This window comes from Carassius auratus, chromosome 14 (assembly GCF_003368295.1).
Source record: "Carassius auratus strain Wakin chromosome 14, ASM336829v1, whole genome shotgun sequence".
NCBI classification, from domain to species: Eukaryota; Metazoa; Chordata; class Actinopteri; order Cypriniformes; family Cyprinidae; genus Carassius; species Carassius auratus.
In genome coordinates, this window is record NC_039256.1 from 1,349,507 (window position 1) to 1,372,978 (window position 23,472).

General features: G+C 37.4%; 1 protein-coding gene across 5 annotated transcripts; it reads right to left on the reverse strand.

Annotated features, from left to right (window-relative positions):
- Positions 1 to 247: 247 nt before the first annotated feature.
- LOC113113391 (glutamate receptor 3-like) lies at positions 248 to 23,472 on the reverse strand. Of its 5 annotated transcripts, none has more exons than XM_026279548.1 (6): positions 22,897 to 23,463; positions 20,549 to 20,747; positions 9,209 to 9,456; positions 8,267 to 8,381; positions 3,003 to 3,250; positions 248 to 1,638 (listed from the first exon to the last, which is right to left on the reverse strand). In XM_026279548.1, the coding sequence occupies exons 1-5, from the start codon at positions 23,373 to 23,375 to the stop codon at positions 3,005 to 3,007; spliced, it is 1,287 nt and encodes a 428-aa protein (XP_026135333.1). In that variant the 5' UTR covers positions 23,376 to 23,463; the 3' UTR covers positions 248 to 1,638; positions 3,003 to 3,004. The 5 variants fall into 5 exon arrangements, 4 of the variants coding, with proteins under 4 accessions (XP_026135333.1, XP_026135332.1, XP_026135336.1 ...); XM_026279547.1 differs by lacking the exon at positions 8,267 to 8,381 and adding an exon at positions 4,420 to 4,534 and having other exon boundaries at positions 22,897 to 23,461; XR_003293572.1 differs by lacking the exon at positions 248 to 1,638 and adding an exon at positions 4,420 to 4,534 and having other exon boundaries at positions 3,127 to 3,250; positions 22,897 to 23,470.

Sequence of the window (23,472 nt, forward strand, 5' to 3'; positions counted from 1 at the left end):
ACAGTAAATCTTGTTTTTCTCAGTTTGTACATGTGGTGTTGACTCCATTTATCAATATATTACAATGTTTTCCCAAAGGAGAAGCTCCTCTTTTGACTCTGTCAGGACTGTGTTGGTACAGAGTGTCATTCTTTAAGAAGCAGATGCTTTCTTTGTGTTCCACGTCATCTCCGCACTAATGCATTGGTGGTTTGAGGATCACTGATTGATAGTGTGCATTAAAAAAAAGCCCCCACACATGCTTCAATACATTTTTTTTGTTTGTTTTTATTTACAAAATGTATTAAAATTCTTTGTACAAGGCCTCGCTATGGGGGCTCGGGGAACGACAGCCGCGCATGCACCTCTTACATCACGTCCTCTGGGCTGAAGTGCAGTTTTACAGGTCGAGATACGAAAGCTGAAACCCACTTTCTACCGACCTTCTAGAAACTAATGGAAGTCGCAGGGCTTTACTTGGCAATCACAAGTTTTCGCATGCAGATAGAAAATTTGGGAATTCAGTCACTCGCTTGGGAATTCTTCACTAGAAATGTACAGATCTGTTTTCCACGTTTGTAGTCTTTTAAAAGCTTTTCGTTATAAAACTATCTGTCCATGGTCACGGGATGGGCCGCATCCTCGGTCCCGTGGAGTCACAGTTGGTTTTCCTTCTCTCCAACACAAAAATGTCACAGCAAATGTAAATGTGCTAGCTTCCCGTTAGCTCCTTTTATAAATCTATTGTAAATGTTATTAATCCTAGACTCGTTTGCTAAATAATTCACCAAACACTAATAATGCTTGTCAAATAAAACTAAACCTCAAAGCTCGACTTTAACCGTGAGGTAATCAAATACTACATCGTAAAAGCCATGTCCTTTTGTGAGTTGCGGTTTATCTACAATAATGTGATTGATTTATAGCTTCAGTTTCTTGTACAGTATGCTGTGATAACTACAAAATCTTGGAAGTTTGTCTGTAAGTACGTGTGTAAGAGTGTGAGTGAATGAATCAAACCGTGTGGTGGTTTTTGGTTTCTTGAAGCTCACGCACGAGACGTGAAACACCATTATTGAAGGTCAAATGGGGTTTATAGCTTCTGAACTTCTGAGAAATATAGATCAGACAAAAGAAAAGCACACGATATACTGACAAGATCCTGATCTGGAATTGAAACGATCCATAATCTGATAAATGAATACACCGATTGAACGAGTGTGAAAGCAAATTTACAGTATTACAAGCGTTCGCTCGACCACCGGGTCCAACAAAGTCCAGAGAAGACGTCTCGAGTCAGATCGGCTCAATCGGTGTGCTAAGATCGCAAGTGATGGCTTTATTTCTCGCTGTCCATGGAGTTCTTATTTCACAGATATGAGGATGATGATGATGATGGTGATGATGGCATTCCGTGGGTTTTATGTGATTGGAGCGATGCGATGCTTCTGCCGTGAGTTTGCATCAGTGTGATACTCTGAATATTCCATAAGGCACTGAAGAAATCGATTCCAATTCTGGCGGCGGTCCGTGCGGGCCGTGGTCTTGTGTGAGCGTGCCGTGTCGGCTGGAGATGATGTGTATGGAGAGAGTGGGCGACCCCTGCTGAAGATCCAGCCGTGTCTGTGAGGTGTCACACCACGCTGCCTGTCTGCCGCTCTGCACACACACACACACACACACACACACTCATCAGAGAGTACCGAGCAGTGGGAAAACTGTTTGTTTCTACCTTGTGTTATCATCTATACTCTGATCTGTTCAGCTGCTGTGATAAATCGTTAAACATTTTAAATGCAACATGTTTAGAGGAACATTCAGCAATAGTGTAAGTGGAAAAATCGATAATGCATTTATTTTATATATTACAACACATCCGAAAACACATCCTGGTCATATTTCACACCAGAATCTAAAGAGAGAAATGTTGTGCATAGAAGAAATGGAAGAAAGCACCTCACACAATTCTCATTACTTTGAGGTGAAAATATTAAAGTATACAATACTGTTATGAATTCAGGATCAGTTAATTATTATTATATATATTTTTAGATACTTTTATTCAGTAGAAATACACTGTTAAAACATGACAATAATGACTTCCATAAATGTTGTTCTTTTGAACTTTCTATTCATCAAAGAAAAAACTGTATCATGGTTTCTACAAAGTACAACTGTTTTCAAAAGTGATAATAAAAGGGAAAAAGGTGTTAACTGAGCACCAAAATCAACAAATTGGAAATATGAAGTAGTATTTGAATAATGGCTGCTGAAAATGTTTACATTGCTTCACAGGAATAAATGGCATTTTAAAATGCATTCAAATAATAATAATAATAATAAAACAGTTCATTGTAATATGTTATCAACTTTCTTTTTCTTCTGTATATTTGATCAAATAAATGTAGCATTTGTAAGTATAAGATACTTTGACTAGTATGCATTCACATTTATTTCAAGCATTTTATTCCCCCTGGATTTATAAATATAAAACAAAACCAATCATTTTGTCTGGACAAGATGAATTCAAGTGCTTCTGAAAATAATGGCACAATACAAAACACATTAGTAGCTCTGAAATTTGCTTTGCATTCCAAATACAGTTTGTCTTTCTCTTGGTTTAAGAGTGAAATATGACCAAGATTTGTTTCACAGAGATGAATGTGAAGAAAAAAAGTGTCCAAATATGCTCTGATTCCATATAATTCAATACTTTAGAGGACAGTGATAACATGCCTGTTTCTGTCCCATCTCTCATATCATTTTTTTTCCCAAATGATACACATGTAATACATGGATATCTCAGAGTATTTTCTGCCAAAGTACAAATATTAACAGAAAGTGTTTCGTAGCGCAGTCTAACTGATGCAACCATCTGAAAACAAGCCAGCGTTTGGAAAAAAAAATCAGCCGGAACGCTGCTGCACTTCTCCATTGATTCGATTATAAGGAATTAATGACAAACACAATCTCCGGCTTTGATTCACACACACACACACACAGAGTCAGTGTAGAGGCATTACCGTTAGATCTTAACGCTCTCTGTTCCGTACACGTTGTATCCTTCTCGGTACGTGGCAAAGTTTTGGGTGTTGGCTGGTGGGGCTGGCTTAAAGTTTTGGGCGTTCTTTTCGAGTTTCAACCGTTTGGCTTCTGCACGTGACTTGTAACAGAACTCTATCAAAGCCACCATCATGGCCAGCCCTAGTCCACCCACCAGAATATAGAAGACGCCAGCAACATTGCTCAGGCTCAGTGCACTTGTCTTGTCCTAAGAGAAGCGAGGGACATAGTTAGTATATCTTACAGTGGCAATCCTGACACAAAACACACTATCCTGTACAACTCCTCACATGTTCTATCAAGCAGGACTACTGGCTATAAATGACATTTCTACCGCTAGCAGAGGAATCTAGATTCCACTGGAGAGAAAATATCCATCTATGTCTACAGTTCTAGCTCAATGTCATTTAAAGACAAATGAGACAATTAGGACCATAACTGGTGAATGTAGATCGTTTCTCTAACCTGATCTTCTCATTGGCTTCTTCATGTATCTGAGGAAGCTGGTCAGTTACATACAGGTCAGACCTCTAACTTAATAACCTTACTGCCTTTCCATCCTTTAACCTTCAAATTCATATTTTGACATATTTTCTACACCAGAGTACTGAATTTAAGAACCATTCTGCTGCAGTTTACCCCCCAAACTTGTCCATTAAAAATTTGTCCATTAGTATTACACTATTTGCCGCTTATATGGAGCTCGTTTTACACAGCCAGGGTTTAACTGCTGCAGTTTTACTCTTCAGCGCTGTCTATTGCTACAAATTAACCATCGCATTTGCGTTATAAACAAGATTAGTCAACCTCTGCTCGTCTAATGAAACTTGCGCTGAAACGGTTTGTCACGATGAGAAAACACTTTTGCTGTTAACATCACAGAAGGTTCGATAAATGAACGGTCCTTTTTTGTTACGTCAAAGACAAATAAGTAACAACACTAATACATCAAATTTTAAATTGGAAGTTTGGTGAGTAAGAACTGTAGCATAATGGTTATTGAGTCAAGTGAAAATAAGCAAGAAAGACAATTGGTATACAAATAAGAATCTAAGTCTTTATCAATTTGCACGTTAAACTAATTCCCCATTCGATTTATCATTACGGTTTTATTTGAGGGCATTCATTGGAAGAACTACAAGAATAAACAACAACAGAAAGATATGTCTCAAAAGTGATCATTGGGAACGATGGGGAATCGTGCAAAACTCTAGGCCACGCGTCCTTATTGTTTCCTTATGTGTGGCCGCAAGTTATTAATTCTACTATAATACATGAGTTAAATCAAGATATGGACTATTGGTCTGTTCCTTGCATATGAACAATATGTCAAAATGCACTTTTTGGAATCAGTACAAAAGACCTGCAGCGACTGACCTTACTTCCCGAGTCCTTGGTTCCACATTCACCCTTATCGTACCACCATTTGTTTTTCAGCTTGGCTAAGATGCCTTGTTCACTGAGTTTCAATACTGCAAGGTTTACAGGAGTTCTTCACGTGGGAAATAACATAAATAACATTATATTATGTTATTTTATGTTATTCAAGTCTTAACTACTTCATACTTTACAAAGCGATAAAGCAGGGCTCCTGGCCATAATCAACACACATGTGGCAGGCATTCTGACTAGTACCTTCCATTCACCATGGCTAAGCTAGTGTGCCAGGACCTACCCGTATCGCTTTGAGTAATCGGCATACACTGTTAAGAGAAGAACAGGCAGGTTTCTGCGTAGCTATAAAAGCAGAGAAGCGTCTTGGTTAATTTGAGCATCTGAGAATGTGGATGTCCACTGGAACCCTCGACTGACTGACAGACCAACGAAAATTACCAGTAGTATTTTGCTCAGGCTGAGGAGAGCTGGTGTTAGGACTCAGGCGGAGAGTACAAAGAAACCAAACAGGCAAACACACATAAACAAGACCGTACACAGATGAGTCAAAGCATTTGGTAAGTAAAACACTGTTACCTGGGTGCTGGAGTTAACTGAACCGGTGACTAGTCGCGCTATGTAAAAGGCTAGTGTCGCTAAACGGTAGCTAAATCACGTTAGCATTAGCGGCTAATAAAACAGTGACTCTGCTGTGATCTACTTGTGATCAACGATTGATGTGGTGGCCATTTTGAGTAATACTCTTCAATTATATACAGTTAATGCAATGTTATTCATTAAAGTCAACATGAAATTAACATATTTTCATAATATACATGCATGCCTTATTGCTCAAGACTCTTCAAAAGAAGCAATACTGCACAATACTCCAAAGAAAAATATAATCTGTTCAATTCAAAATTGCACTGCTGACTGCTGTTTTCTTTACTAGCAACTGCTATGCAATCAATTCTTGTTAACACAAATAGTCGAAGAATGAAGAATATTACATTTACCTGCAAGTCAAATGGGTTGTGATTATCATTCCATGTTGACTTTAAGTCTTTTGCTAGAAAACGCAATTTTTCTAAAATGCAATGTAAACCTCTAAAATTGAATTTTGTTTTGTTTTTACTATAATAGAAAGCCGTGCCATCACTCGTCTAGACATAATTAGTCGCTTAAATGTTCTTTACATTTCTCATGGCTGCTGCTGATTTAGCTATGTGGTCCTAACATTTCTTTTAGCTTGGGGAGAGACATTGATTAACAATGTAATTATCCTCGGAGCGTTTGGAGCGACTGAAGTGGGAAACCTATCAGCAGCGAGGATGGCAGCAGGCTGCCAGGGGCCGAGAGGAGAACGGGTTGTGTGACTCATGATGTCTGTTTGTCGCAGGTGGCTTAATGTGGATTTCTGTCCTGTTTTTCTCTCCTTTTGTTGTGTTTTTCCACAGCTGGCTGGGTCCTCGCTGCATTAGATCATTAGAGCTAGCCCATCCACTGCATGTCGACTAATGGGGGCTTCAAATCACTGCAAACTGCAAAAACAGAGAGCTGGAACAAAGAAGGTGATTATGAAAGCTCACATAACCTTTCACCTTCATCCGCAGGCAGGGGGCACAATGCTTTTGTTTGTCCTGAAAAACCCGCTCCCTAACAACTAGTACAGATGTTATTAGAGAGGCCCCATTTTCAGGAAATAGGAAACTATGTAAAAAACAAAACAATTAAAGTCAACATGAAATCAAAACTGGCCTTATGTTCTGGCTGAATACACATTTGTTGTTCGTTAGTGTATGGTATTCTTAAAAAAAGGTCATCTTTGATCAAAATATAATGACTTGCTCCTCCTCAGAAACAGCTTTTGCTTTTGAGTTGTCACCAAGGCTATACTAGCTATGTGGACATTTTTATGCCTTTTTCAAACCCAGGCTCATTGGGAAAATATACTTTGGCAACTTTTTATGATTACATTGCTTCTTGCAGTTCTGCGACACTTTAAAACATGTTCAGTTTTATCCAAAACAGATGAGCATGAGTCTAGCAATGCTTACGGCTGATGTAAGTATCAGAAATGAAATGTCTGCTGAATGGCACGAAACGATTAAAGTTCATTCGCGTTTGTGATTAATGAAGCACTTACACTAAACCTGAACCTAAACCTAACCAATAGTCTTAACTGATACTGAATTAGTTTATGACTTACACACTTTTTTTCCACCGATGTCATAACTTAGTATTGTACATGAAAATAAGTCTCCCCCATGATAATAATTTGTGTGAAAATGAATAAAAGTTGGTGTTTTATTGCTAGTTTTAATTTCAGCTGGAAACCGCAGTGAACTGTATGTATAGGTACATTTTTAGGAGCATGTCTTTTAAATATGCCTGGATTGTCTTTTTCTGTTCTGGGTGATGTAACATTTCTAAAATCTTAGTACGGATTAGTCAGTGCAGTCATCTAATATACAAATTATAATAGCAAAAATTGCGAATACTTTCCATCAGTGTTTTCTAATCGATCATTCAACAACAATCCTTACAAAATTACAGAACATTTCGGAATGCCATTTCATGTTGACTTTAAATCGAATGAAAAATCTAGATTAAACAACCTAAAATCTAGTTTATTTTAAGTGGAGAAAAAGCTAGCATTTACAATCCTAAATGTTATGCAAATGCAGACTGAAGTATTATGGTGGAGTGCGAGAAATGTCAGTTAAATTGAAATGCTTTTAGTGGTTTCATAAATCCTTTCACATGTCGAGAAAACGGATGCTCTGTATTGCATTTATTATACAAACTACATCTGTGCTCTACTTTGGAAAATTTTAAGGTCCTGAAAATGAGGCTTTTAACACTGTAGACTTTTAAGTCTGGGATACACATGAAAAAGCACTGTTAGCCCCATCAGTTGTTGTCCCCATTTTGGCTATTATTCTCAAAACAAACAACAAGAACAGTTCCATATAAAAAAAGTGATTTTGCCCTTCTGTATGATGTGAATTGACCTGGAAAGTCTAAGGATAGCACATCAGTTAATCTTCACTTCCACATGAGTACAAAATAAGGGCTGGACTGGGCCCAACACGTCCCACATATGCCCTGCTGTGTGGGTTAACATCAGACAAATAGGCAGGATCAAATGAAGGATTTCTGATCCTTTGCTCAGATTGGTGTGGAGATGGGAAGGCTCATGTATGTGGACTATTCTTAGCCACTCGAGCTTCAGACCATATCAGAGTTAGTGTCAGTGTTTTACCAGTCTGTTATCGGACATTTTACCAGTCTGTTATCGGACACTGGTCTGATTGGCGGGACTTCACACGCTTCTACTTTAACTTCAGGAATAAATGGTGGAAAGTTGTTGCTATTCTATCAGAGGAAAGGAAAACTAACTAGGAAGACTGGGTGATTGTCCGTGGACAGCTGCCTAGCAGAAGCAAAGCGAGAAGGCAATCTCGAATCTCTCTTTACTGTCTGCCAGGCGGATGCTTTCTCCTATTCCTAAAACACGAACACTTTACCAGTCTCAGAGCTAATATCGCTAATGAACTAACGTAGCTCCAGCTGCTAACCAAAAAGCATCGCTAATGTGTGTGAATGCTACGCTAAAGTGAAGAGTGTTAAAAACAAAACAGTCTTCTCCTCAGTAGGACAAAATCATACTGGTCATTTTCTCTCCTCCGTTAGCCAAGTCAGGGTTCTGGTTTAGCTCTCAGATAATGTGGGGTCACTGAAAGGATGCATGATTTTTTTGTAGGTTGTTTTTGGCTCGGTTCAGGGATAACAGGCTTGCCGATTACTCTGCACTATGGTACCCGATTTCGGTGACATTGAGGCTGACCTTGGAGTCACCTCCCCCGCTGCCGCACTCTCCCTTGTCGTACCACCATTTGTTTTTCAATTTGTCCAACAGGCCTTGCTCATTCAGTTTTAAAACTGCCAGGTTAACAGCATTTCTTGAAACAATAAAACATAACTTGTAAGAAAATGCACAAGTCTGTGAGCAATCTACTGCATTAGCATAGTAGTAGTAATGGTAACGTTACTTAATATGGTGAGCTACTACTACTGAGAGTCAATTATAGCAGTAATCAGAATGGTTGAAAGAGCACAATTTGGTTAAGAATTTCACGAATATGAAGGTAAGAGACGCTCAGAGCAAAGAAAGTGTTAAATATTCAAGGTGGCATGGAGGGTTACGCTGTTTCAAACTGAAGTGTGCGGGATGGGGACATTGTCATTGAGAAGAAAAGTAACAACAACAAACATCATGCAATTAACATTCGTCACAAGTGACAGCGCAGCTTTTACAGGCTAAATTGAAAAACCGTTGAACTGTTAAATTAAAAGTGACAACACGACAGTCAGGAAGGACAGTCACACGAGACATGAGAGAAAGATCGAAGGACAAAAAAGACAGAAGAGAGATGGGAAGGGACGCAGACGCACACACACACACACACACACACACACACACCAACACACACGCACACACACACACACGCATACACACATGTGAAATGGTTTCTTAAATTAGCCACAGATAAGTCTCGAAATGATACAAATCTGGAAAAGAAGACAAACATTTAAAGAAGAGAGAATTGATCAGAAGCATCATTGTGAATCAAATAACATTCATAATGCATTATACCTTTACCTCTTTGTCAGAATGGGGGATTGGGGAGGGAGGGGGGGGGGGGGGGGTGGAAATGACAACACAGGACATCAGGGTAGGTGGAATACTATAACAACATGGAGAATATTGTTATATTATTCCACCCACCTTAATGCTGAGCCTTTGGGGGTGGCCACACCATAGCCCTTAGAGTCCAGATTGCCGCCCACTTTCATGGTGTCGCAGGGCTTCCTCTGCTCAATGTATTCGTTCATGGTGGATTCGAGAAGAAAGGCGAATTTGCCCTTCGACTTTCGTACCCGTGCCACCCCGTCGGGCGTGGTCTTGGCGAAGACGGAAGGCTCGGCCGATTTCATGTACGACCACATTTTTTCATACACTGCTATTTTTGAACGCTGTGCAAAGGAGACAAGAAAACAGACAAACAGCCGTATATAGTTATTCATGAATTCACAAAGATTGGATTTACACATCACGTCTTATGTAGCTTAAAGGGGTCATCGAATGCCCATTTTCCACAAGATGATATCATTCTTTAGGATAAATGACAACTGCTATGTTCATTATTACATCCTACAACAGAACACCTTAGTCACTTAGGAGTCATTCTTGTCTTCATCTGCTCCAGTGGTGAAACAATGGTGGACTGATGACAGTCACTCAGGGGGCGGGTCTAAGGTAAGACGCCAGTCCAGTCTGTACCGAAACACCACTGTCAATCGAACTATCGTGGGAGCCACTGCACTGGCTCCCTATCAAACATCGTATAGATTTTAAAATCTAGCTTATTACTTAGAAAGCCCAGATGATTCTTCTGCACAATCTGACTTTGCTGCAGTCTGGAATTGAACTACTGGTTTCGTCTGGTCAGAGGAGGACTGGCCCCCCAACTGAGCCTGGTTTCTCCCAAGGTTTTTTTCTCCATTCTGTCACCGATGGAGTTTCGGTTCCTTGCCGCTGTCGCCTCTGGCTTGCTTAGTTGGGGTCACTTCATCTACAGCGATATCGTTGACTTGATTGCAAATAAATACACAGACACTATTTAAACTGAACAGAGATGACATCACTGAATTCAATGATGAACTGCCTTTATCATTTTGCATTATTGACATACTGTTTTCCTAATGAATGTTATTCGGTTGCTTTGACGCAATGTATTTTGTTTAAAGCACCATATAAATAAAGGTGACTTGACTTGACTTAACGAGATAAAAAAAAAAAAAAAAAAACACTGGTTGGATTTTTATCATTACAGGGAGGTTGTGTACACACACTGCCAACACACAATTCAGTTCAAACTGCTTGTAAAAGTGAATTTGCATCCGATGACCGCTTTAAACATAGATAATAAGCACCAAAATGATACAGAATTACAGAAATCATGTATTTATTTCACAATTAGACTGCAGAGTATGCAATACACCGAGCAGTAGATTATTTCTACCACTGTTCAATGCTTTATTCACCAGGGTTGGGAAAGTTACTTTTAACTAGCTAGAATCCATGACACCATTCTCCAAATGACTCATGGAGACGACAAGCATCATGCATTACTTTTAAAATTAATACATTACAATATTGCACTATTTAATAATAATAATAATAATAATAATAAAAAAAAAGTAATGAAAAGTTAAATGAGTGGGTATGTAACTATAGTTCTCTAATGTGAAAACAGGTGGGTGTCTATATACTACATCCAGCAAAAAAAATAAAAATATATAATAATAATAATAATAATAATAATAATAATAATAATAATAATAATAATAATAATAATACAAAAAAACAAATAAAAATGTTAAAATCACTGACCAAATGTCTCCCTGAGGCTTACAGAAACATATGTTTGTTTTATATTTGATATTTCCTAACTAACACTCTCTGCCAGCCATAACTGATTATGCTCACTTACTAGTCCACTTTTTTTTTTTCTGAAACAAACTGTCAGTTATATTTAAATAAAAAAATTAAAAAGTAGTTTCATTTGGAGTCAAAAACCTCCTGGGCAGTGCTCTGATAAACAGTACAGCTGCCGATTCCGTTCCTGATCTCTGGGCTATGTGTTCCCATCCAGTGAAGACATAAAGAGTCAAAAATATAACTTAAAAATAGCTTAGTAGCAATCAAACAGAGGTGTCTGTTTTCAAAGTAGTAGAGTTTCAAATAATCAGTGCTGAACTGAAGGTACACAAACTGCAGAATTATTTAATGTATCAAGGGGAACATGAATAATGACACATATGTCAACTGCATCAGCAAAAAGTCACAGTGGTTTGCTTCCAGAACACCAAGATGAACAGATGGAAACTTTATAGGATTGTTGCTAAATGACACAATAATAGAGCCTTAAAGATCACCTAAGAACCAAAGAAGTTTATGGCAGGGCTGTTATTCAGAAAGCACTTGTGTTCAGACATGAGGAAACACACATCTGGTGAATGGAGAAGCAAATCTGGCAGCTGAAAGAAAATTGTCCAATGGCATTTCTTACATCTGGACTGGTTTATGTTTGAATGAAGTCAAAGGAGGCTTTCAGCACTGTTGTATCTCTTGGTAACTGTCAAATGTGATTGGGGATGTGTGAAATTATCACAGGAATCATTATATCAAATTATTGTTGTGTGTGATCATGTACCAGCTGAAGAATATGAAGCTGTTTTTACTGCTGCGCTGTATATTGCATGTCTATTCCCCTCATGATATTCCCATATTCCCCCAAACACACTACACTATATAATAAAGGCTACAATGGCCTTCTTCATCATTAGGTATAATCACTGAACTCTTATGTCACAGGGCTGCATGGCTGACGAATGCATTCAACACTACCATTTTAGAAAGGGTAGAAAAAATCCAAACTAGGGAGTCAAATTTACGGGACGCTCAAATTTACAGACACTAATTTGTAATCAAGCATCTTCAGTTATTTGTATTTGTTCTGTACAAAACAGACTATTTTGAATTCAGTTTGAGTCAAATTCAGGTCATAGCCGGGAACTCCAATGACATGAAAATATACTGGGTTTTTGTTATACAAGTGCTGTTAACTGTGAATCACGATGACAACTAAACACAAAGCCCACGGCGTCCACATTACTGTTTCTATTAATAATGGATACATCACTATCCGTAATTAAAGTGCTATCAAGTGAAACTGCATGAAAAGCGGTTTTACTGCATCAAGGTCGATAAACAACTCCATTAACATTAACATACTTCGAAAAATTTTATATACTGTGCTACTGACAGAGAATAGCGGACCACTCGGTATTTAGATCACTAATAACACATTTTACTATTAACACAATAAATACTGTATGAGTAGGATATCAATAGTGGTCATCTATGAAACATTAATGAAGACCATACTTCACTCACTGCAAGTTCAAAGTCAAGTCAAAGATGATTTTCACATTAATGCGTGACAAAACTATTGCTGCATCCCAACCATCTATTCTAACAGTATTCAAGATGATAATTATTGCTCCTTAAATCATAGTACACTGAAAATAGTGTGTCAAAGGTGTGGGATGTGTCCCAGAAGTATATACCGTCCCATGGGTGTTATCTAAGCTGAATATAATATATTTTCTTTTTTTGTTATTTATTTATTTTTATATATATTTACCACAGAAGTACCACTGTATTCATTGATGTCCCTTGAGTACACCTCAGTATATATATATTTAAGAGTACTTATTATGAAAATAATGTACTGTATACTGTACTTGTGCAAACCAAATGTAGTGTTTTGAGACACTTGCATGTCATTTGAAATTAAATGAAAATGTATTATAGTTTAAATTGATATGAAATGAAATTAGTTGAACTGAAGAGCACTACAAAGGTTTTAAGTACACCTTTACATATCATTTCATAATTCTGTTTTCTTTGAAATATGGTTACATGTGCTGAAAAGCATTTATGGTAAAGACATTTATTACAAAAACTTGACATATGTATTGTATTCAAATATATTTTCTATTATTACACATTTGTTTACACATATTTGTAATTACACACGGCAACATATATGTAAATTTAGTATATTTTCATAGAAATAATATATTTAAAATATATTTATGTTAAATGTAATATGAAATAAAACTAGAGTTCAATTTAAACTCAAGTACATGTGAAAAAAAAATGCTTCTCAGGATACAAACTCACATGGTCAAGCCCAAACTCTACTACCTCAACTATAATGGGAAGCATTTAAGCCTCCCTTCGAGGCGAGACAATCCTACAATACCAATTTGGGTCAAAAGAGAGTTGTTGCTCTGAAAGCGTCTTCATTCTACTTCAATATGTCACTTCAGCTATTGAAGATGTGAGAATAACAACTGAGATAAAGGAGTAGAGACAGGACGACTTCGCAAGTGACGTGAAGTGGAAAGCTGAACCGTTCTCTCTTCCCTTCAGTTTTGTCAAGCATTACCGGAGCCTACATTGTGCCGAGCTAGGGGTCATATCATTCAGCTCGCAAAATGAAAGAGTCACTGCACCGCAGACGTGCAGCCTGGCAAATAAACTTCACATTAGAGTAGCTTCGAATGGAAAAGAAAGTGTTTACCGCTGCTCTTGCTCTACGAGGCCATGAGAGGTGAGGAGCAATGCTTCTGAAGACTGTTAGCTCACGATCGAGAAGACAGGTAGATTTTAGAGAGCAGAATTAAACAGCTCTCAGCATGACGGCACAAGCTGCTGCTAGAGTCTGTCACACATGCCACTGATGGGAGAAGATGCTCAACAGTTTGAGGATCTTTTTTAGTGGCTCTGTAAGGTTCTTGGGTTGGTTAAACTGTAATTGTATGCTTCTGTAGATCAGTGGTTCTCTGCCATGTTCAGTATAAACGGCTGCCCACTGCTCCAGGTGTGTGTTCACAGTGTGTGTGTGCACTTTAGATGGGTTAAATGCAGAGCACGAATTTCGAGTATGGGTCACCATACTTGGCTGTATATCACAACACTTTAACCTTCACCATCGGCTACAAGATACTTTCATATAAATGCATTGTACTCTTTAATTTGCGTCATAATTTGGGTTTCATATAGCTCAGTTGGTAGAGCATCGGGTTACACGACGATCATGTGATCATGGGTTTGATCCCAGAGAACGCAAGAGGTCATAAAATGTATATGCATTGTAAATCACGTGTTTGCACGATTTTTGTGAGGTTAGGTTTAGGGACGGGGTTAGGGGTGGTCATTCATACGAATTGCTGTGAGATTGGGTTGGAACATGTAAAAAGTCAATAAAAATTAGATGTAAATAAACACGCATTTTGATTGGTAATGACAGTCATTCGTCATTTCATGACGACAGAATCAATACAACACTGTCATTATTTTTATGCTTGATAGAGGGCACTAAACTTTAAAACGTAAATATAGGTTGAAATAAGGTGCTTGAACAAATGACCCATAGGGTGGTTATTTGTTGGAGGACAGTCTGCTTTAATCAGTGCATTAATCGATATACAGTATAGCTGTACAATCCTGAGTAAACATATTCCACACATTGCAGGCTGCTTTCATCATCCCCGTCTCTCAGTCTCTCCTCATATCTCTGTCCTCGCCACAGAGCTTATTATGGTGCTGTTCACATCCACCTCCTATCAGCCGCACCATCTCACTCTCCACTAAAGCTTTACCTCTGAATCATTCGCTCTCCAGACAGAACATATCTCTCCTCACTGCCCGTTGCTTTTCTGCAGTAGCCTATACTGCTCGAGTTGTTACTCTCCGGGAAGCTTTACTCCAAAAAGTATGTGTGAATGTCATTGCATTAGATAACAATCTATCAAAAAACATCTGCTTGGAGTTATTTTATTCAATAACTCACAACTGTAAGACATCTGTGCTTCCCTAGAGTTTTTGCCCCGAGGTCCTGAAGGTTGCTTTTCATTTCCCAGCCAGGCATACTGTTCTGTATAATGTATAAGGTTTAGTGTCCTGTGAAAATGTTTTCATGCTTTGGGGAAACATGCTGGATTCAGCTTGCAGAGTTATGCATGATATATAGGTTTGGATTAGAAATAGTGTATGTGCTGTGAGACTTTCAATATTCATTTAGCATTCAATTGTTGTAATATGTATAAAAGTTTAAAGCATTTGAAAGGAAACATTGCATGACTAACCGCGCTCTGGAACGGACAGACCACACGGAAAGGTCAAGCTACAGACTGCTGTATTTTTTTAATGAGCCCAACGGTCAGCTAGAGCGGTTTTAGACTCACTAGCTCAGGCAAACACATGGACAAATCTGAGCAAGCCAGCTCTGACCAGACTCAACCTGATAATAACTCATGCCCGATTAAAATGAAGCGGCAGAGGTGAAAATGAGAAATATAAGCAGAGGCAGATGCAGAAACAGAGATGGTGTTGACAAAACACCATTATATGCAATATTGCACATCCTAAAGGAATGCTACAGAGATTGTGCCTGCTGCTGACAGCATGTAAAACATAAATCATTTATTTATGAACAATGTATTAGTTAATATTTTAGAAAGACTTTCTGTTACTACAGTTAATGTTTAATAAAGCTAGGGTTAAAGCACTTAATTAATGGCAATATAATACTCTTTGTGACTAGTAACTAGTTATTCTTAAAAATGATGTACATCTCCTTTACTAATGATATACAGTAAATTATGTAACTTAACTGAAAGCATTTACATAACTCTTTACATGTGCGCTAATTTAACAATAATGCATTGATTACAGATAATCAATAAAGGTTTCACTTTTTGTTTATAGTCTATTAAAGGAGCAGCTCACTTCCAGAATAAACATTTCGCAAAAATTTACTCACCCCATCTCTTTCTTTCTTCAGTTGAAAAGAAATCCAAGTTTTATTGAGGAAATCATTCCAGGATTTTCCACAAATGCTCGTCTTGCACTAGCTCTGCGATGCACATACATGTCTTCACGTATTTCGTTATCACTTTAGAAAAGGTCACAAGTGGTTTGTTCTTCATCTGTGCATTTTGGTTCAAAATGATACAGTAGAGCAAAAAAACAAAAAAACAAAACAAAACAAAAAAAACTATCTTCCCACTTCAAAATTGTAAGACATCATTGTCTTATCTTTTATTTTTTGTAAAGAGTGTTAGACTTTCTTTGCTAGTTCGCTCTGTAAACACTGGATCGATACATCCGTCAAAGTCACGTATGCGTAATTACGTAATGTTTGATGTTGAGCATTTGTGGTTAAAGTATATACATTTGTATTTTCCTTAGATAATGACCATTCGTCTCACTTCATAAGAGCCTTATTCCTTGGCTGGGAATGTGTAGAGCTCTTTGAAGTTGTACTGAAACTTCAATTTATACCTTCAACCCGCTGAGCACCATTGAAGTCCACTTCAATCTTGGGATGATTTCTTTTCCACTGAAGAAAAGAAAGACATGAACATCTTGGATGACATGAGGGTGAATTTTTCATTCTGGAAGTGAACTACTTTAATATATTAGCAACTACGACTGATAAACTGTATCATAAAGTGCTACCAAGTCTCAACCGTAATACAACGGAGCCAAAAATGTCTCGGCAGTATACTTCTTTGTCGCTGTGTCCTTAGAAAATCAATGATCTAAATACCTAAATTAATAGCATGTGACAAAGAATCATCTCTTTCACACAGTTTGTTCAACAGATGAAACCAGAGTGGAACAGTAGCAGTATTGCAGCTGTATTTCACAAGTATAAAACTACTGTAGTCAACTAAAGCTGGAGTTGTGTGCATATGAACGCCTGCAGTGTTTAATGGAGCGAGTGAGAGAATCAGCTGCTGTTCTTTACCTGAGAAACAGATGTGAGCACCTTGAGGAGATATTGATCAAGGATTACCTGTTATCCACCTTCACATAACACCGCCTGCACTCTTTCAATAAAACTGTTTGAGTTTCAGAGGAGAACAAATATATATCAATGTCAGACAAATCATCTCCATTGTCAGTAGGACAGATCGAATGGCACTGGGCTGTTTGAGATTTTAACAAACTCTCCTTTGCTCTGAAACCTGTCAGTGAAGAATAGCATGATTGTTCAGTGCAGGAATAACCTGAGCCAACTCTCATAGTCAGTAAAGATTCCTCAGGGCCAGAGGAACAGTGATAGTTTTAAATATATATAAAGATTTTATGCAGCATATCTCCTTTTTAATAAATGCAATATTCCATCTTTTCACGTAGACAGTTCTCTGTTAAATTTGACCTGACTGTCCTTTTTTCCCATAAGATAAACCTGTAAAAGTTTAACCTAACCCTAACCCTAACAAACAAATCATTTCATTGATTCAAATGTACTAAGACAGATAACATTATATATTACATAAACATACAAAATTTTACATATTATCACAGGTGAAGAATTTCATTTATTTTATTATTATTATTATTATTATGAGGTAGCATTTTAAGGACTAATTTTCACGGTGACTATTTTGCCTCAACAAACTAATTTGGTAAGTTAATATGTTAGTTGTTTGGTTTAGATATGAGGTGGGATTAAATGATCATGCAGAGTAAGGCATTAATATGTGCTGTAGAAGTACTTATAAACAGTTAATATGCTAGTAATATGCATTTTAATAAGAAACTAGTTAATAGTGAGAACTGCTAACTACTGACACAATGTGCAGTTGGTTCTCTGAGTACAAAGCCAAACACATTATACAAATACATTATAGACTAACAACTTTTAATATTTATTTCTAAATGTTACGTAAACTAAGCAAATAAATTAAGTAAATATATGCATGTATGGGAAGGAAATAATAAACTTGGGGTTTGTGTCAAAGATGATGACATATGTCTTGTTCCATGTTGTGGATGATTTGAAACATCCAGCTGTTTTCTACCATATGGCTCTAATTAAACTGGAATGTGTTTCCTGAAAACAGATCTAAAATAGAGCTTGAATCTCCATTAATCAGGATTTTCCCCCCTGTCAAACCTCAAGGCTTTTAATTAATAGCAGTTCACACATGTCATTGGAAATCTGAAAGCTGTAGAGTGTAACTAGGCCACTCATTATATGGAATATCTGAGATCCCCAAACCCCTCGGTTGTCGACTTGCAAACCTTTAATGACATCAAACGCATGCCGCCATGCAAACCTGCAGCTGACAGGGCAATAAACATACCTCCTAATGGATGTGTGTGTAGAGCGAGCACTTTTCAAGTATTACAGAAACATGCAGATAGCTCATTTCAGCCCTAATTGCGATGTCCGCCTCGATGTGCTCATGTAATGTATTGCTTGCTTTATTCTAAATATCTTTCAAGTGCACTATTTGACCCTCTGGGCCGCTTTTCATTACGCATAATTTGCAAACCCAGGTAAAGCAACTAATTAAGTTTTTTTTGAGCCGACCTCTATGGCCAAATGTGGGATTTGGTTGGGCTACAGAGACTTTGCCTCCCTTCGCTCTGACAGCTCAGGCTAACTAACTCGAGGTTGTTCACAGCACCTACAGCAATCATCTCCATCGACTTAATGACTGCTTCATCAAAAAGGGCTGTATAGCGCAGACCCGAATGACTGTTTCAGCTAAAAGAAAGGCATTTCTCTAACAAGCAGGTGTGGGAATGGAGCGAGTGCAGCTCTTGGCAGAGCTAATGTTTCTTTTTGTTTGTTCTCCAACAAGAAGCTCCAAGTGTACCCTGATGTAATGAATTCCCATGCTGATCCAGGCTTAACTGGTGAAGGTGGTTGGCTAAAGTAGTACTGCAAGCTACTCTAGCAAAGAAACTTAGAAATCAAAGCACCAGCATGCAAAACAGAACATTGATGAACATAAGTTAATCAAATAAGCATTTTACAGTTATGAAGATCATTTTACAACCCAGATTCACTAAAAAACATGCTTCTGGTGAAATTTCTGCACATTTTGTGACACTTTCAAGTCAAGTCACCTATATTTATATAGCAAACACTGTACAGCTTTACTTGAATAAAAAAAATCATCCAAAACAGAACAATGTTAATGGTAGCACTTTATTTTACAGTCCTGTTCCCCATGTACATACTATGTACTTATTATAGTAATTACAATAACTATGTAATAACTAGGTACTAACCCTGAACCTACCCCTAAACCTAACCGTACCCCATGTAGCTACCTTGTATTACCAGAACTTTCTTAGATAAATACACTGTAAATATACTATAAGTACATGTTAGTACACGTACTGTAAAATAAAGTGCAACCATGTTAATGTTAGAAAGCAATGCTAACAAAAGTGAGAAAGAAGCACATTTCCTGAAGCAGCTTTAAACTTTAGATTGTTTCTGCATTGCTTTTTCGTAGTAATTCATTTAGTGCCATTGACAAACACTACATTTCTCCGGCATTATGTCAACAATTATATTTTATGTAGAACTTTTACATATGTAGAAATTAGTTAACTCTCGCTGATTAGTTTGAAGTGGTTTTTCACAGCATAAAATAGTAACAAGATCCAAATGAGTGTTGGGTGAAGTAGATACTGACCCGCAATCAACTAAAACAAAGCCTGCAAATCTATCCCCATCTCTCGGCAATGAAGAAGATCTTTACGTTCAACACCAACATGTTCAAATTGTTTATGACTCTTCAATTGAACTCTTGAACTTGTGGATCATATTTTCCAACAGAAAGCACACACAGCACATAAAAGTCCCCATTAAATATATATATATATATATATATTGGTTATTGGTATCAATGTTAGTCTTAGAGTAAGCTAATGTGCACCAAAACAATGACAAAATTCACATTTGTAAGCTATATGTATAATGTACAGTCTATCTACCACCAATGTTGATGATTTCATTCTGCACATCAGATTTTCCGTCCAATCAAATGCTCTCTAGAATCTGAAGCATCCTACCCCATACACTGTGAAAGACACTACCTGCAGATGAAATTGGTTACTTGTTTGCATATTTCTTATATTTTATATGGCAAATGGCACACAGTGCACTATGTAGGGGATAGGGAGCGATTTGGACATTTAAACCCTTTCCTTGGGGGTGAATGAAGTCTGATTTCACAGTGAGCTCCAGAATCATGTCAACGCTGAATAACGAGGCACCTCAGTCGCACTACAAATAAATCTTTTGTTTGTAAATTGTACTTACGCTATGTGTCTTTGAATAGTTGTCATTTGAATTATTTCATCGAATGCTATGACATTTAGAAATGTTAAATGCGGACTAAGTGGACTAAGGGCCACTGCAAAACAAACGCATAAATAATAATTAAATGAAATAAATGTTTGATAAAGACCGAGGCACTACAAACAGCCGTGTGAACCTTTCTTCTCCGAGTTCTTTGTGATTACTGAAAATGAAAAACGCAACAAGTCTAACTAAAGGACCGATTCTGACTTGAAAGCGTGAACACCCATTGAAGCTTGATGCATTTGATTTCAGCTGATTTCAACTGAAGATCAATGCAGAAATGTTACTCTCTCAAGCGCTAGGAGACTCACCCTAAAGAACTCTTTGGTTGATCCTGAGTCCAAGGTCCCGTATGCGATCTCTGTTTGTTTGGCTAGATCTTCAGCGCTCTCTATGGGAGAGACCATCCTCTCTACGGTGAGGAAAGCAGCCAGGTTAGCCGTGTAGGACGAGATTATGATGAGGGTGAAGAACCACCAGACGCCTCCCACTATTCTGCCCGATAAGGACCTGATGCACAAATACACAAATACTGCCATTCAGGCTTGAAAACATTAAATCTGCTGTATCAAATAATCAGGCACTGCTTTTTTTTTTTTTGTTTACCCACTTGAACACATGACTTGCATCCTGAGCTTCCATTTAGCCACATAGACAAGCAATTTTCGGCAATATTCACACACATATATATTGAGTTAGTGTCTAATTTCTGATCTCGCAGAAGTTTGAGTCACATTAGCTCAAAGCTTATTTTCCAGCTGTGCGTTTATTGACTGTTGCCTAGACAATATATTAGCATAATCAAATAACATATGGGATCAATGATTGTATTCTGTCCTCTAAAGTGTTTTTGCCTTGGGCTGAATGTAAGGCGGTTTGCCCTTCTGTAGACTACGTGCTCTGTCAACCATGCGGCTTTGTGAAATATATGTACAGAGTGCAAATAACAAGTAGAAACTCTTATGGACTTAAGAAATATAATGATTACATTTTAGATTAACATGGGTTTTTAATAACATGGACCCATTTGAAATATATCCAATCCACAGTGTACCAGGCCAAATGCTATTTATAATTTTTCCATATGTGGGTTTAAATTGTTCAGTCATTTTCAATATGGCCTCAGACTAGATTGCTATATGATAAACTGATGAACATTACTGGTAACACTTTACTTAAAGCCTTTATATATAATGCATTATAAAAGCTAGTTTTAATGCATTAATTATGCCTTGTAGTAAACCTCATAATCACTGTGTGATGTCATTAATAACTGTAACCACAATTGTAATATATTATACTACTTCACTGTCACACCTTTAGAAAGATTAATGAATTAAAACACATGACAAACAAACATTCAAATAATGTCGTGCATTTTGATTTTTCTTTTATTAAAATATATAATGCATTACAATTATGCATAATACATTCTAAACAAAGGCTTTAAGTAAAAAGTTACCAAAGTATTTATGGATATATGATAAATTGATATATGTTATGATAAATGAACATTTAATCCTTTCATTTTATTGTATTATTTGTGTTAATTTTTTTTTGGGTGTAGCTGAGTTTTTTTTTTTTTTATGCACAATTGTCAGCCAGCACAGGGGAATATGAGAGATTAATATTGCAAAAATGATCTATGACAGCGAGCTGCACAATGAAGTCATTATTAATCAACTTCCAGCTGTTAAATGGAGGAACAATGTGAACAATCCTACATCTCCATCACAGATGCCCACGAAGTGCTGCAGCAGGACTTCTCAAACAATAACTGAATCAGGTAAATGAGAAATACATAAAGAGAGTGAAATGAGAATATGTTGATCAGCTAATCCTTTACAAAAGAGCAAATTAAAACTAGAGCTGTGTCTGCATTATCTTTCAAACGTGAAAAACTGGAATTACCATCAAGACTAGAGCTGTGATGTATTTAATGTGCTTGTCAGCAGCGCTGGGGAGATTTACTTAAAACTGTAGTTAGTAACGTAATCCATTACATTACAGATTGCAGGTAATATAATTGGACTACTTTTTGATTACTTTTAGATTTATTTTAACTTAACCATTTTATCAAATTGATTGAAATATGATAATCTAACCATACTGAGATATGATTTTTTATTTTTTATTTCAACTATCAAAACAAATCACTTAATAAAAAACATAGAATATTATACCTATTTATCTGTGTCATGTGACCATGTGAATAATATGTTAATATGAATATATATTTTACTGTAGTCTGATTACAATTGTTTTGAATTGCAATATAATCTAAATAAGTACTTAGTTTTTGGATCCTGATTATATAATACAGATTACATGTAATCAGTTTCATTACGACCCAGCACTGCTTGACTGTAACGCTACATTTAAAAAATGTAAAATTAATGACTAATGAATTCCCCCCTTTTTTCCCCCAAATTTTTACAGTGTTTTTATTTTTTATTTTTATTGATGGACAAGAAATTCATAGATTATACTCTGATCTGAGGCCATATTGAAAATCTGAAATGGTTTCCAGTTATACAGGTATCTGCTCTAAGGAACACAGTGTATCTAAACCAGTGATAAATTGTCATCTACTGTATGCATGCAAACCCACATATGGACTCTTTATGGCCATAAAGTGACCCAGCGACGAGGCACCAACCTTGGTGAGATATCACAGCCCTGCTGCATGAAGGCCCCTAGAGAGAACCACAGGCTGTTAAAAATCCCAAAGTCATTAGGCGGGTCTGGAGGGGTCTGGGGGTCTTTGGCTTCATCAGTCTCATCCAGGTGCCACTCGTAGGGACTGAAGCGGCTCACGAGGAACAGCACCACGCTGACGCCGATGTAGGCGAAAACGATACACATCCAGATCTCATATGCCAGAGGGTCCAGGAAGGAGAACACACCCGGCTTGGACTTCTGAGGTTTCTTGATCATAATGGAGATGCCCAAACTCATGAAGGGCTTGGAAAAGTCAATGACTTCCTCTCGCACTAGCGTGATTGTTAATGGTGCGACGGCTATATCTGCTCTCTGGAAACAGGGACATGAACCAAACGTGTTAGTGCTGAACAAGCACCAGTACAATAAACATGCACTGCTAAATGACTGACAGATGTTAGCAAGGCATTTGTTCATCACAAAGAAGTTTTGGCACGTTTAGATGCACGTTTACTTTAAGCTCTCAGCGTCTTTAAGGTAACATTTTTTGAACATTGAACTTTATTACACCTGA

Excerpts from the sequence above, each read along its gene's own strand:
- LOC113113391 (XM_026279548.1), bottom strand. The coding sequence starts at position 23,375 with ATGAACAAATGCCTTGCTAACATCTGTCAGTCATTTAGCAGTGCATGT. Across the intron at positions 20,748-22,896 it reads GGCTGTGATATCTCACCAAG|GTCCTTATCGGGCAGAATAG; the intron begins GTTGGTGCCTCG and ends TTTGTGCATCAG. Across the intron at positions 8,382-9,208 it reads CCCAAAGGCTCAGCATTAAG|AAATGCTGTTAACCTGGCAG; the intron begins GTGGGTGGAATA and ends TATTGTTTCAAG.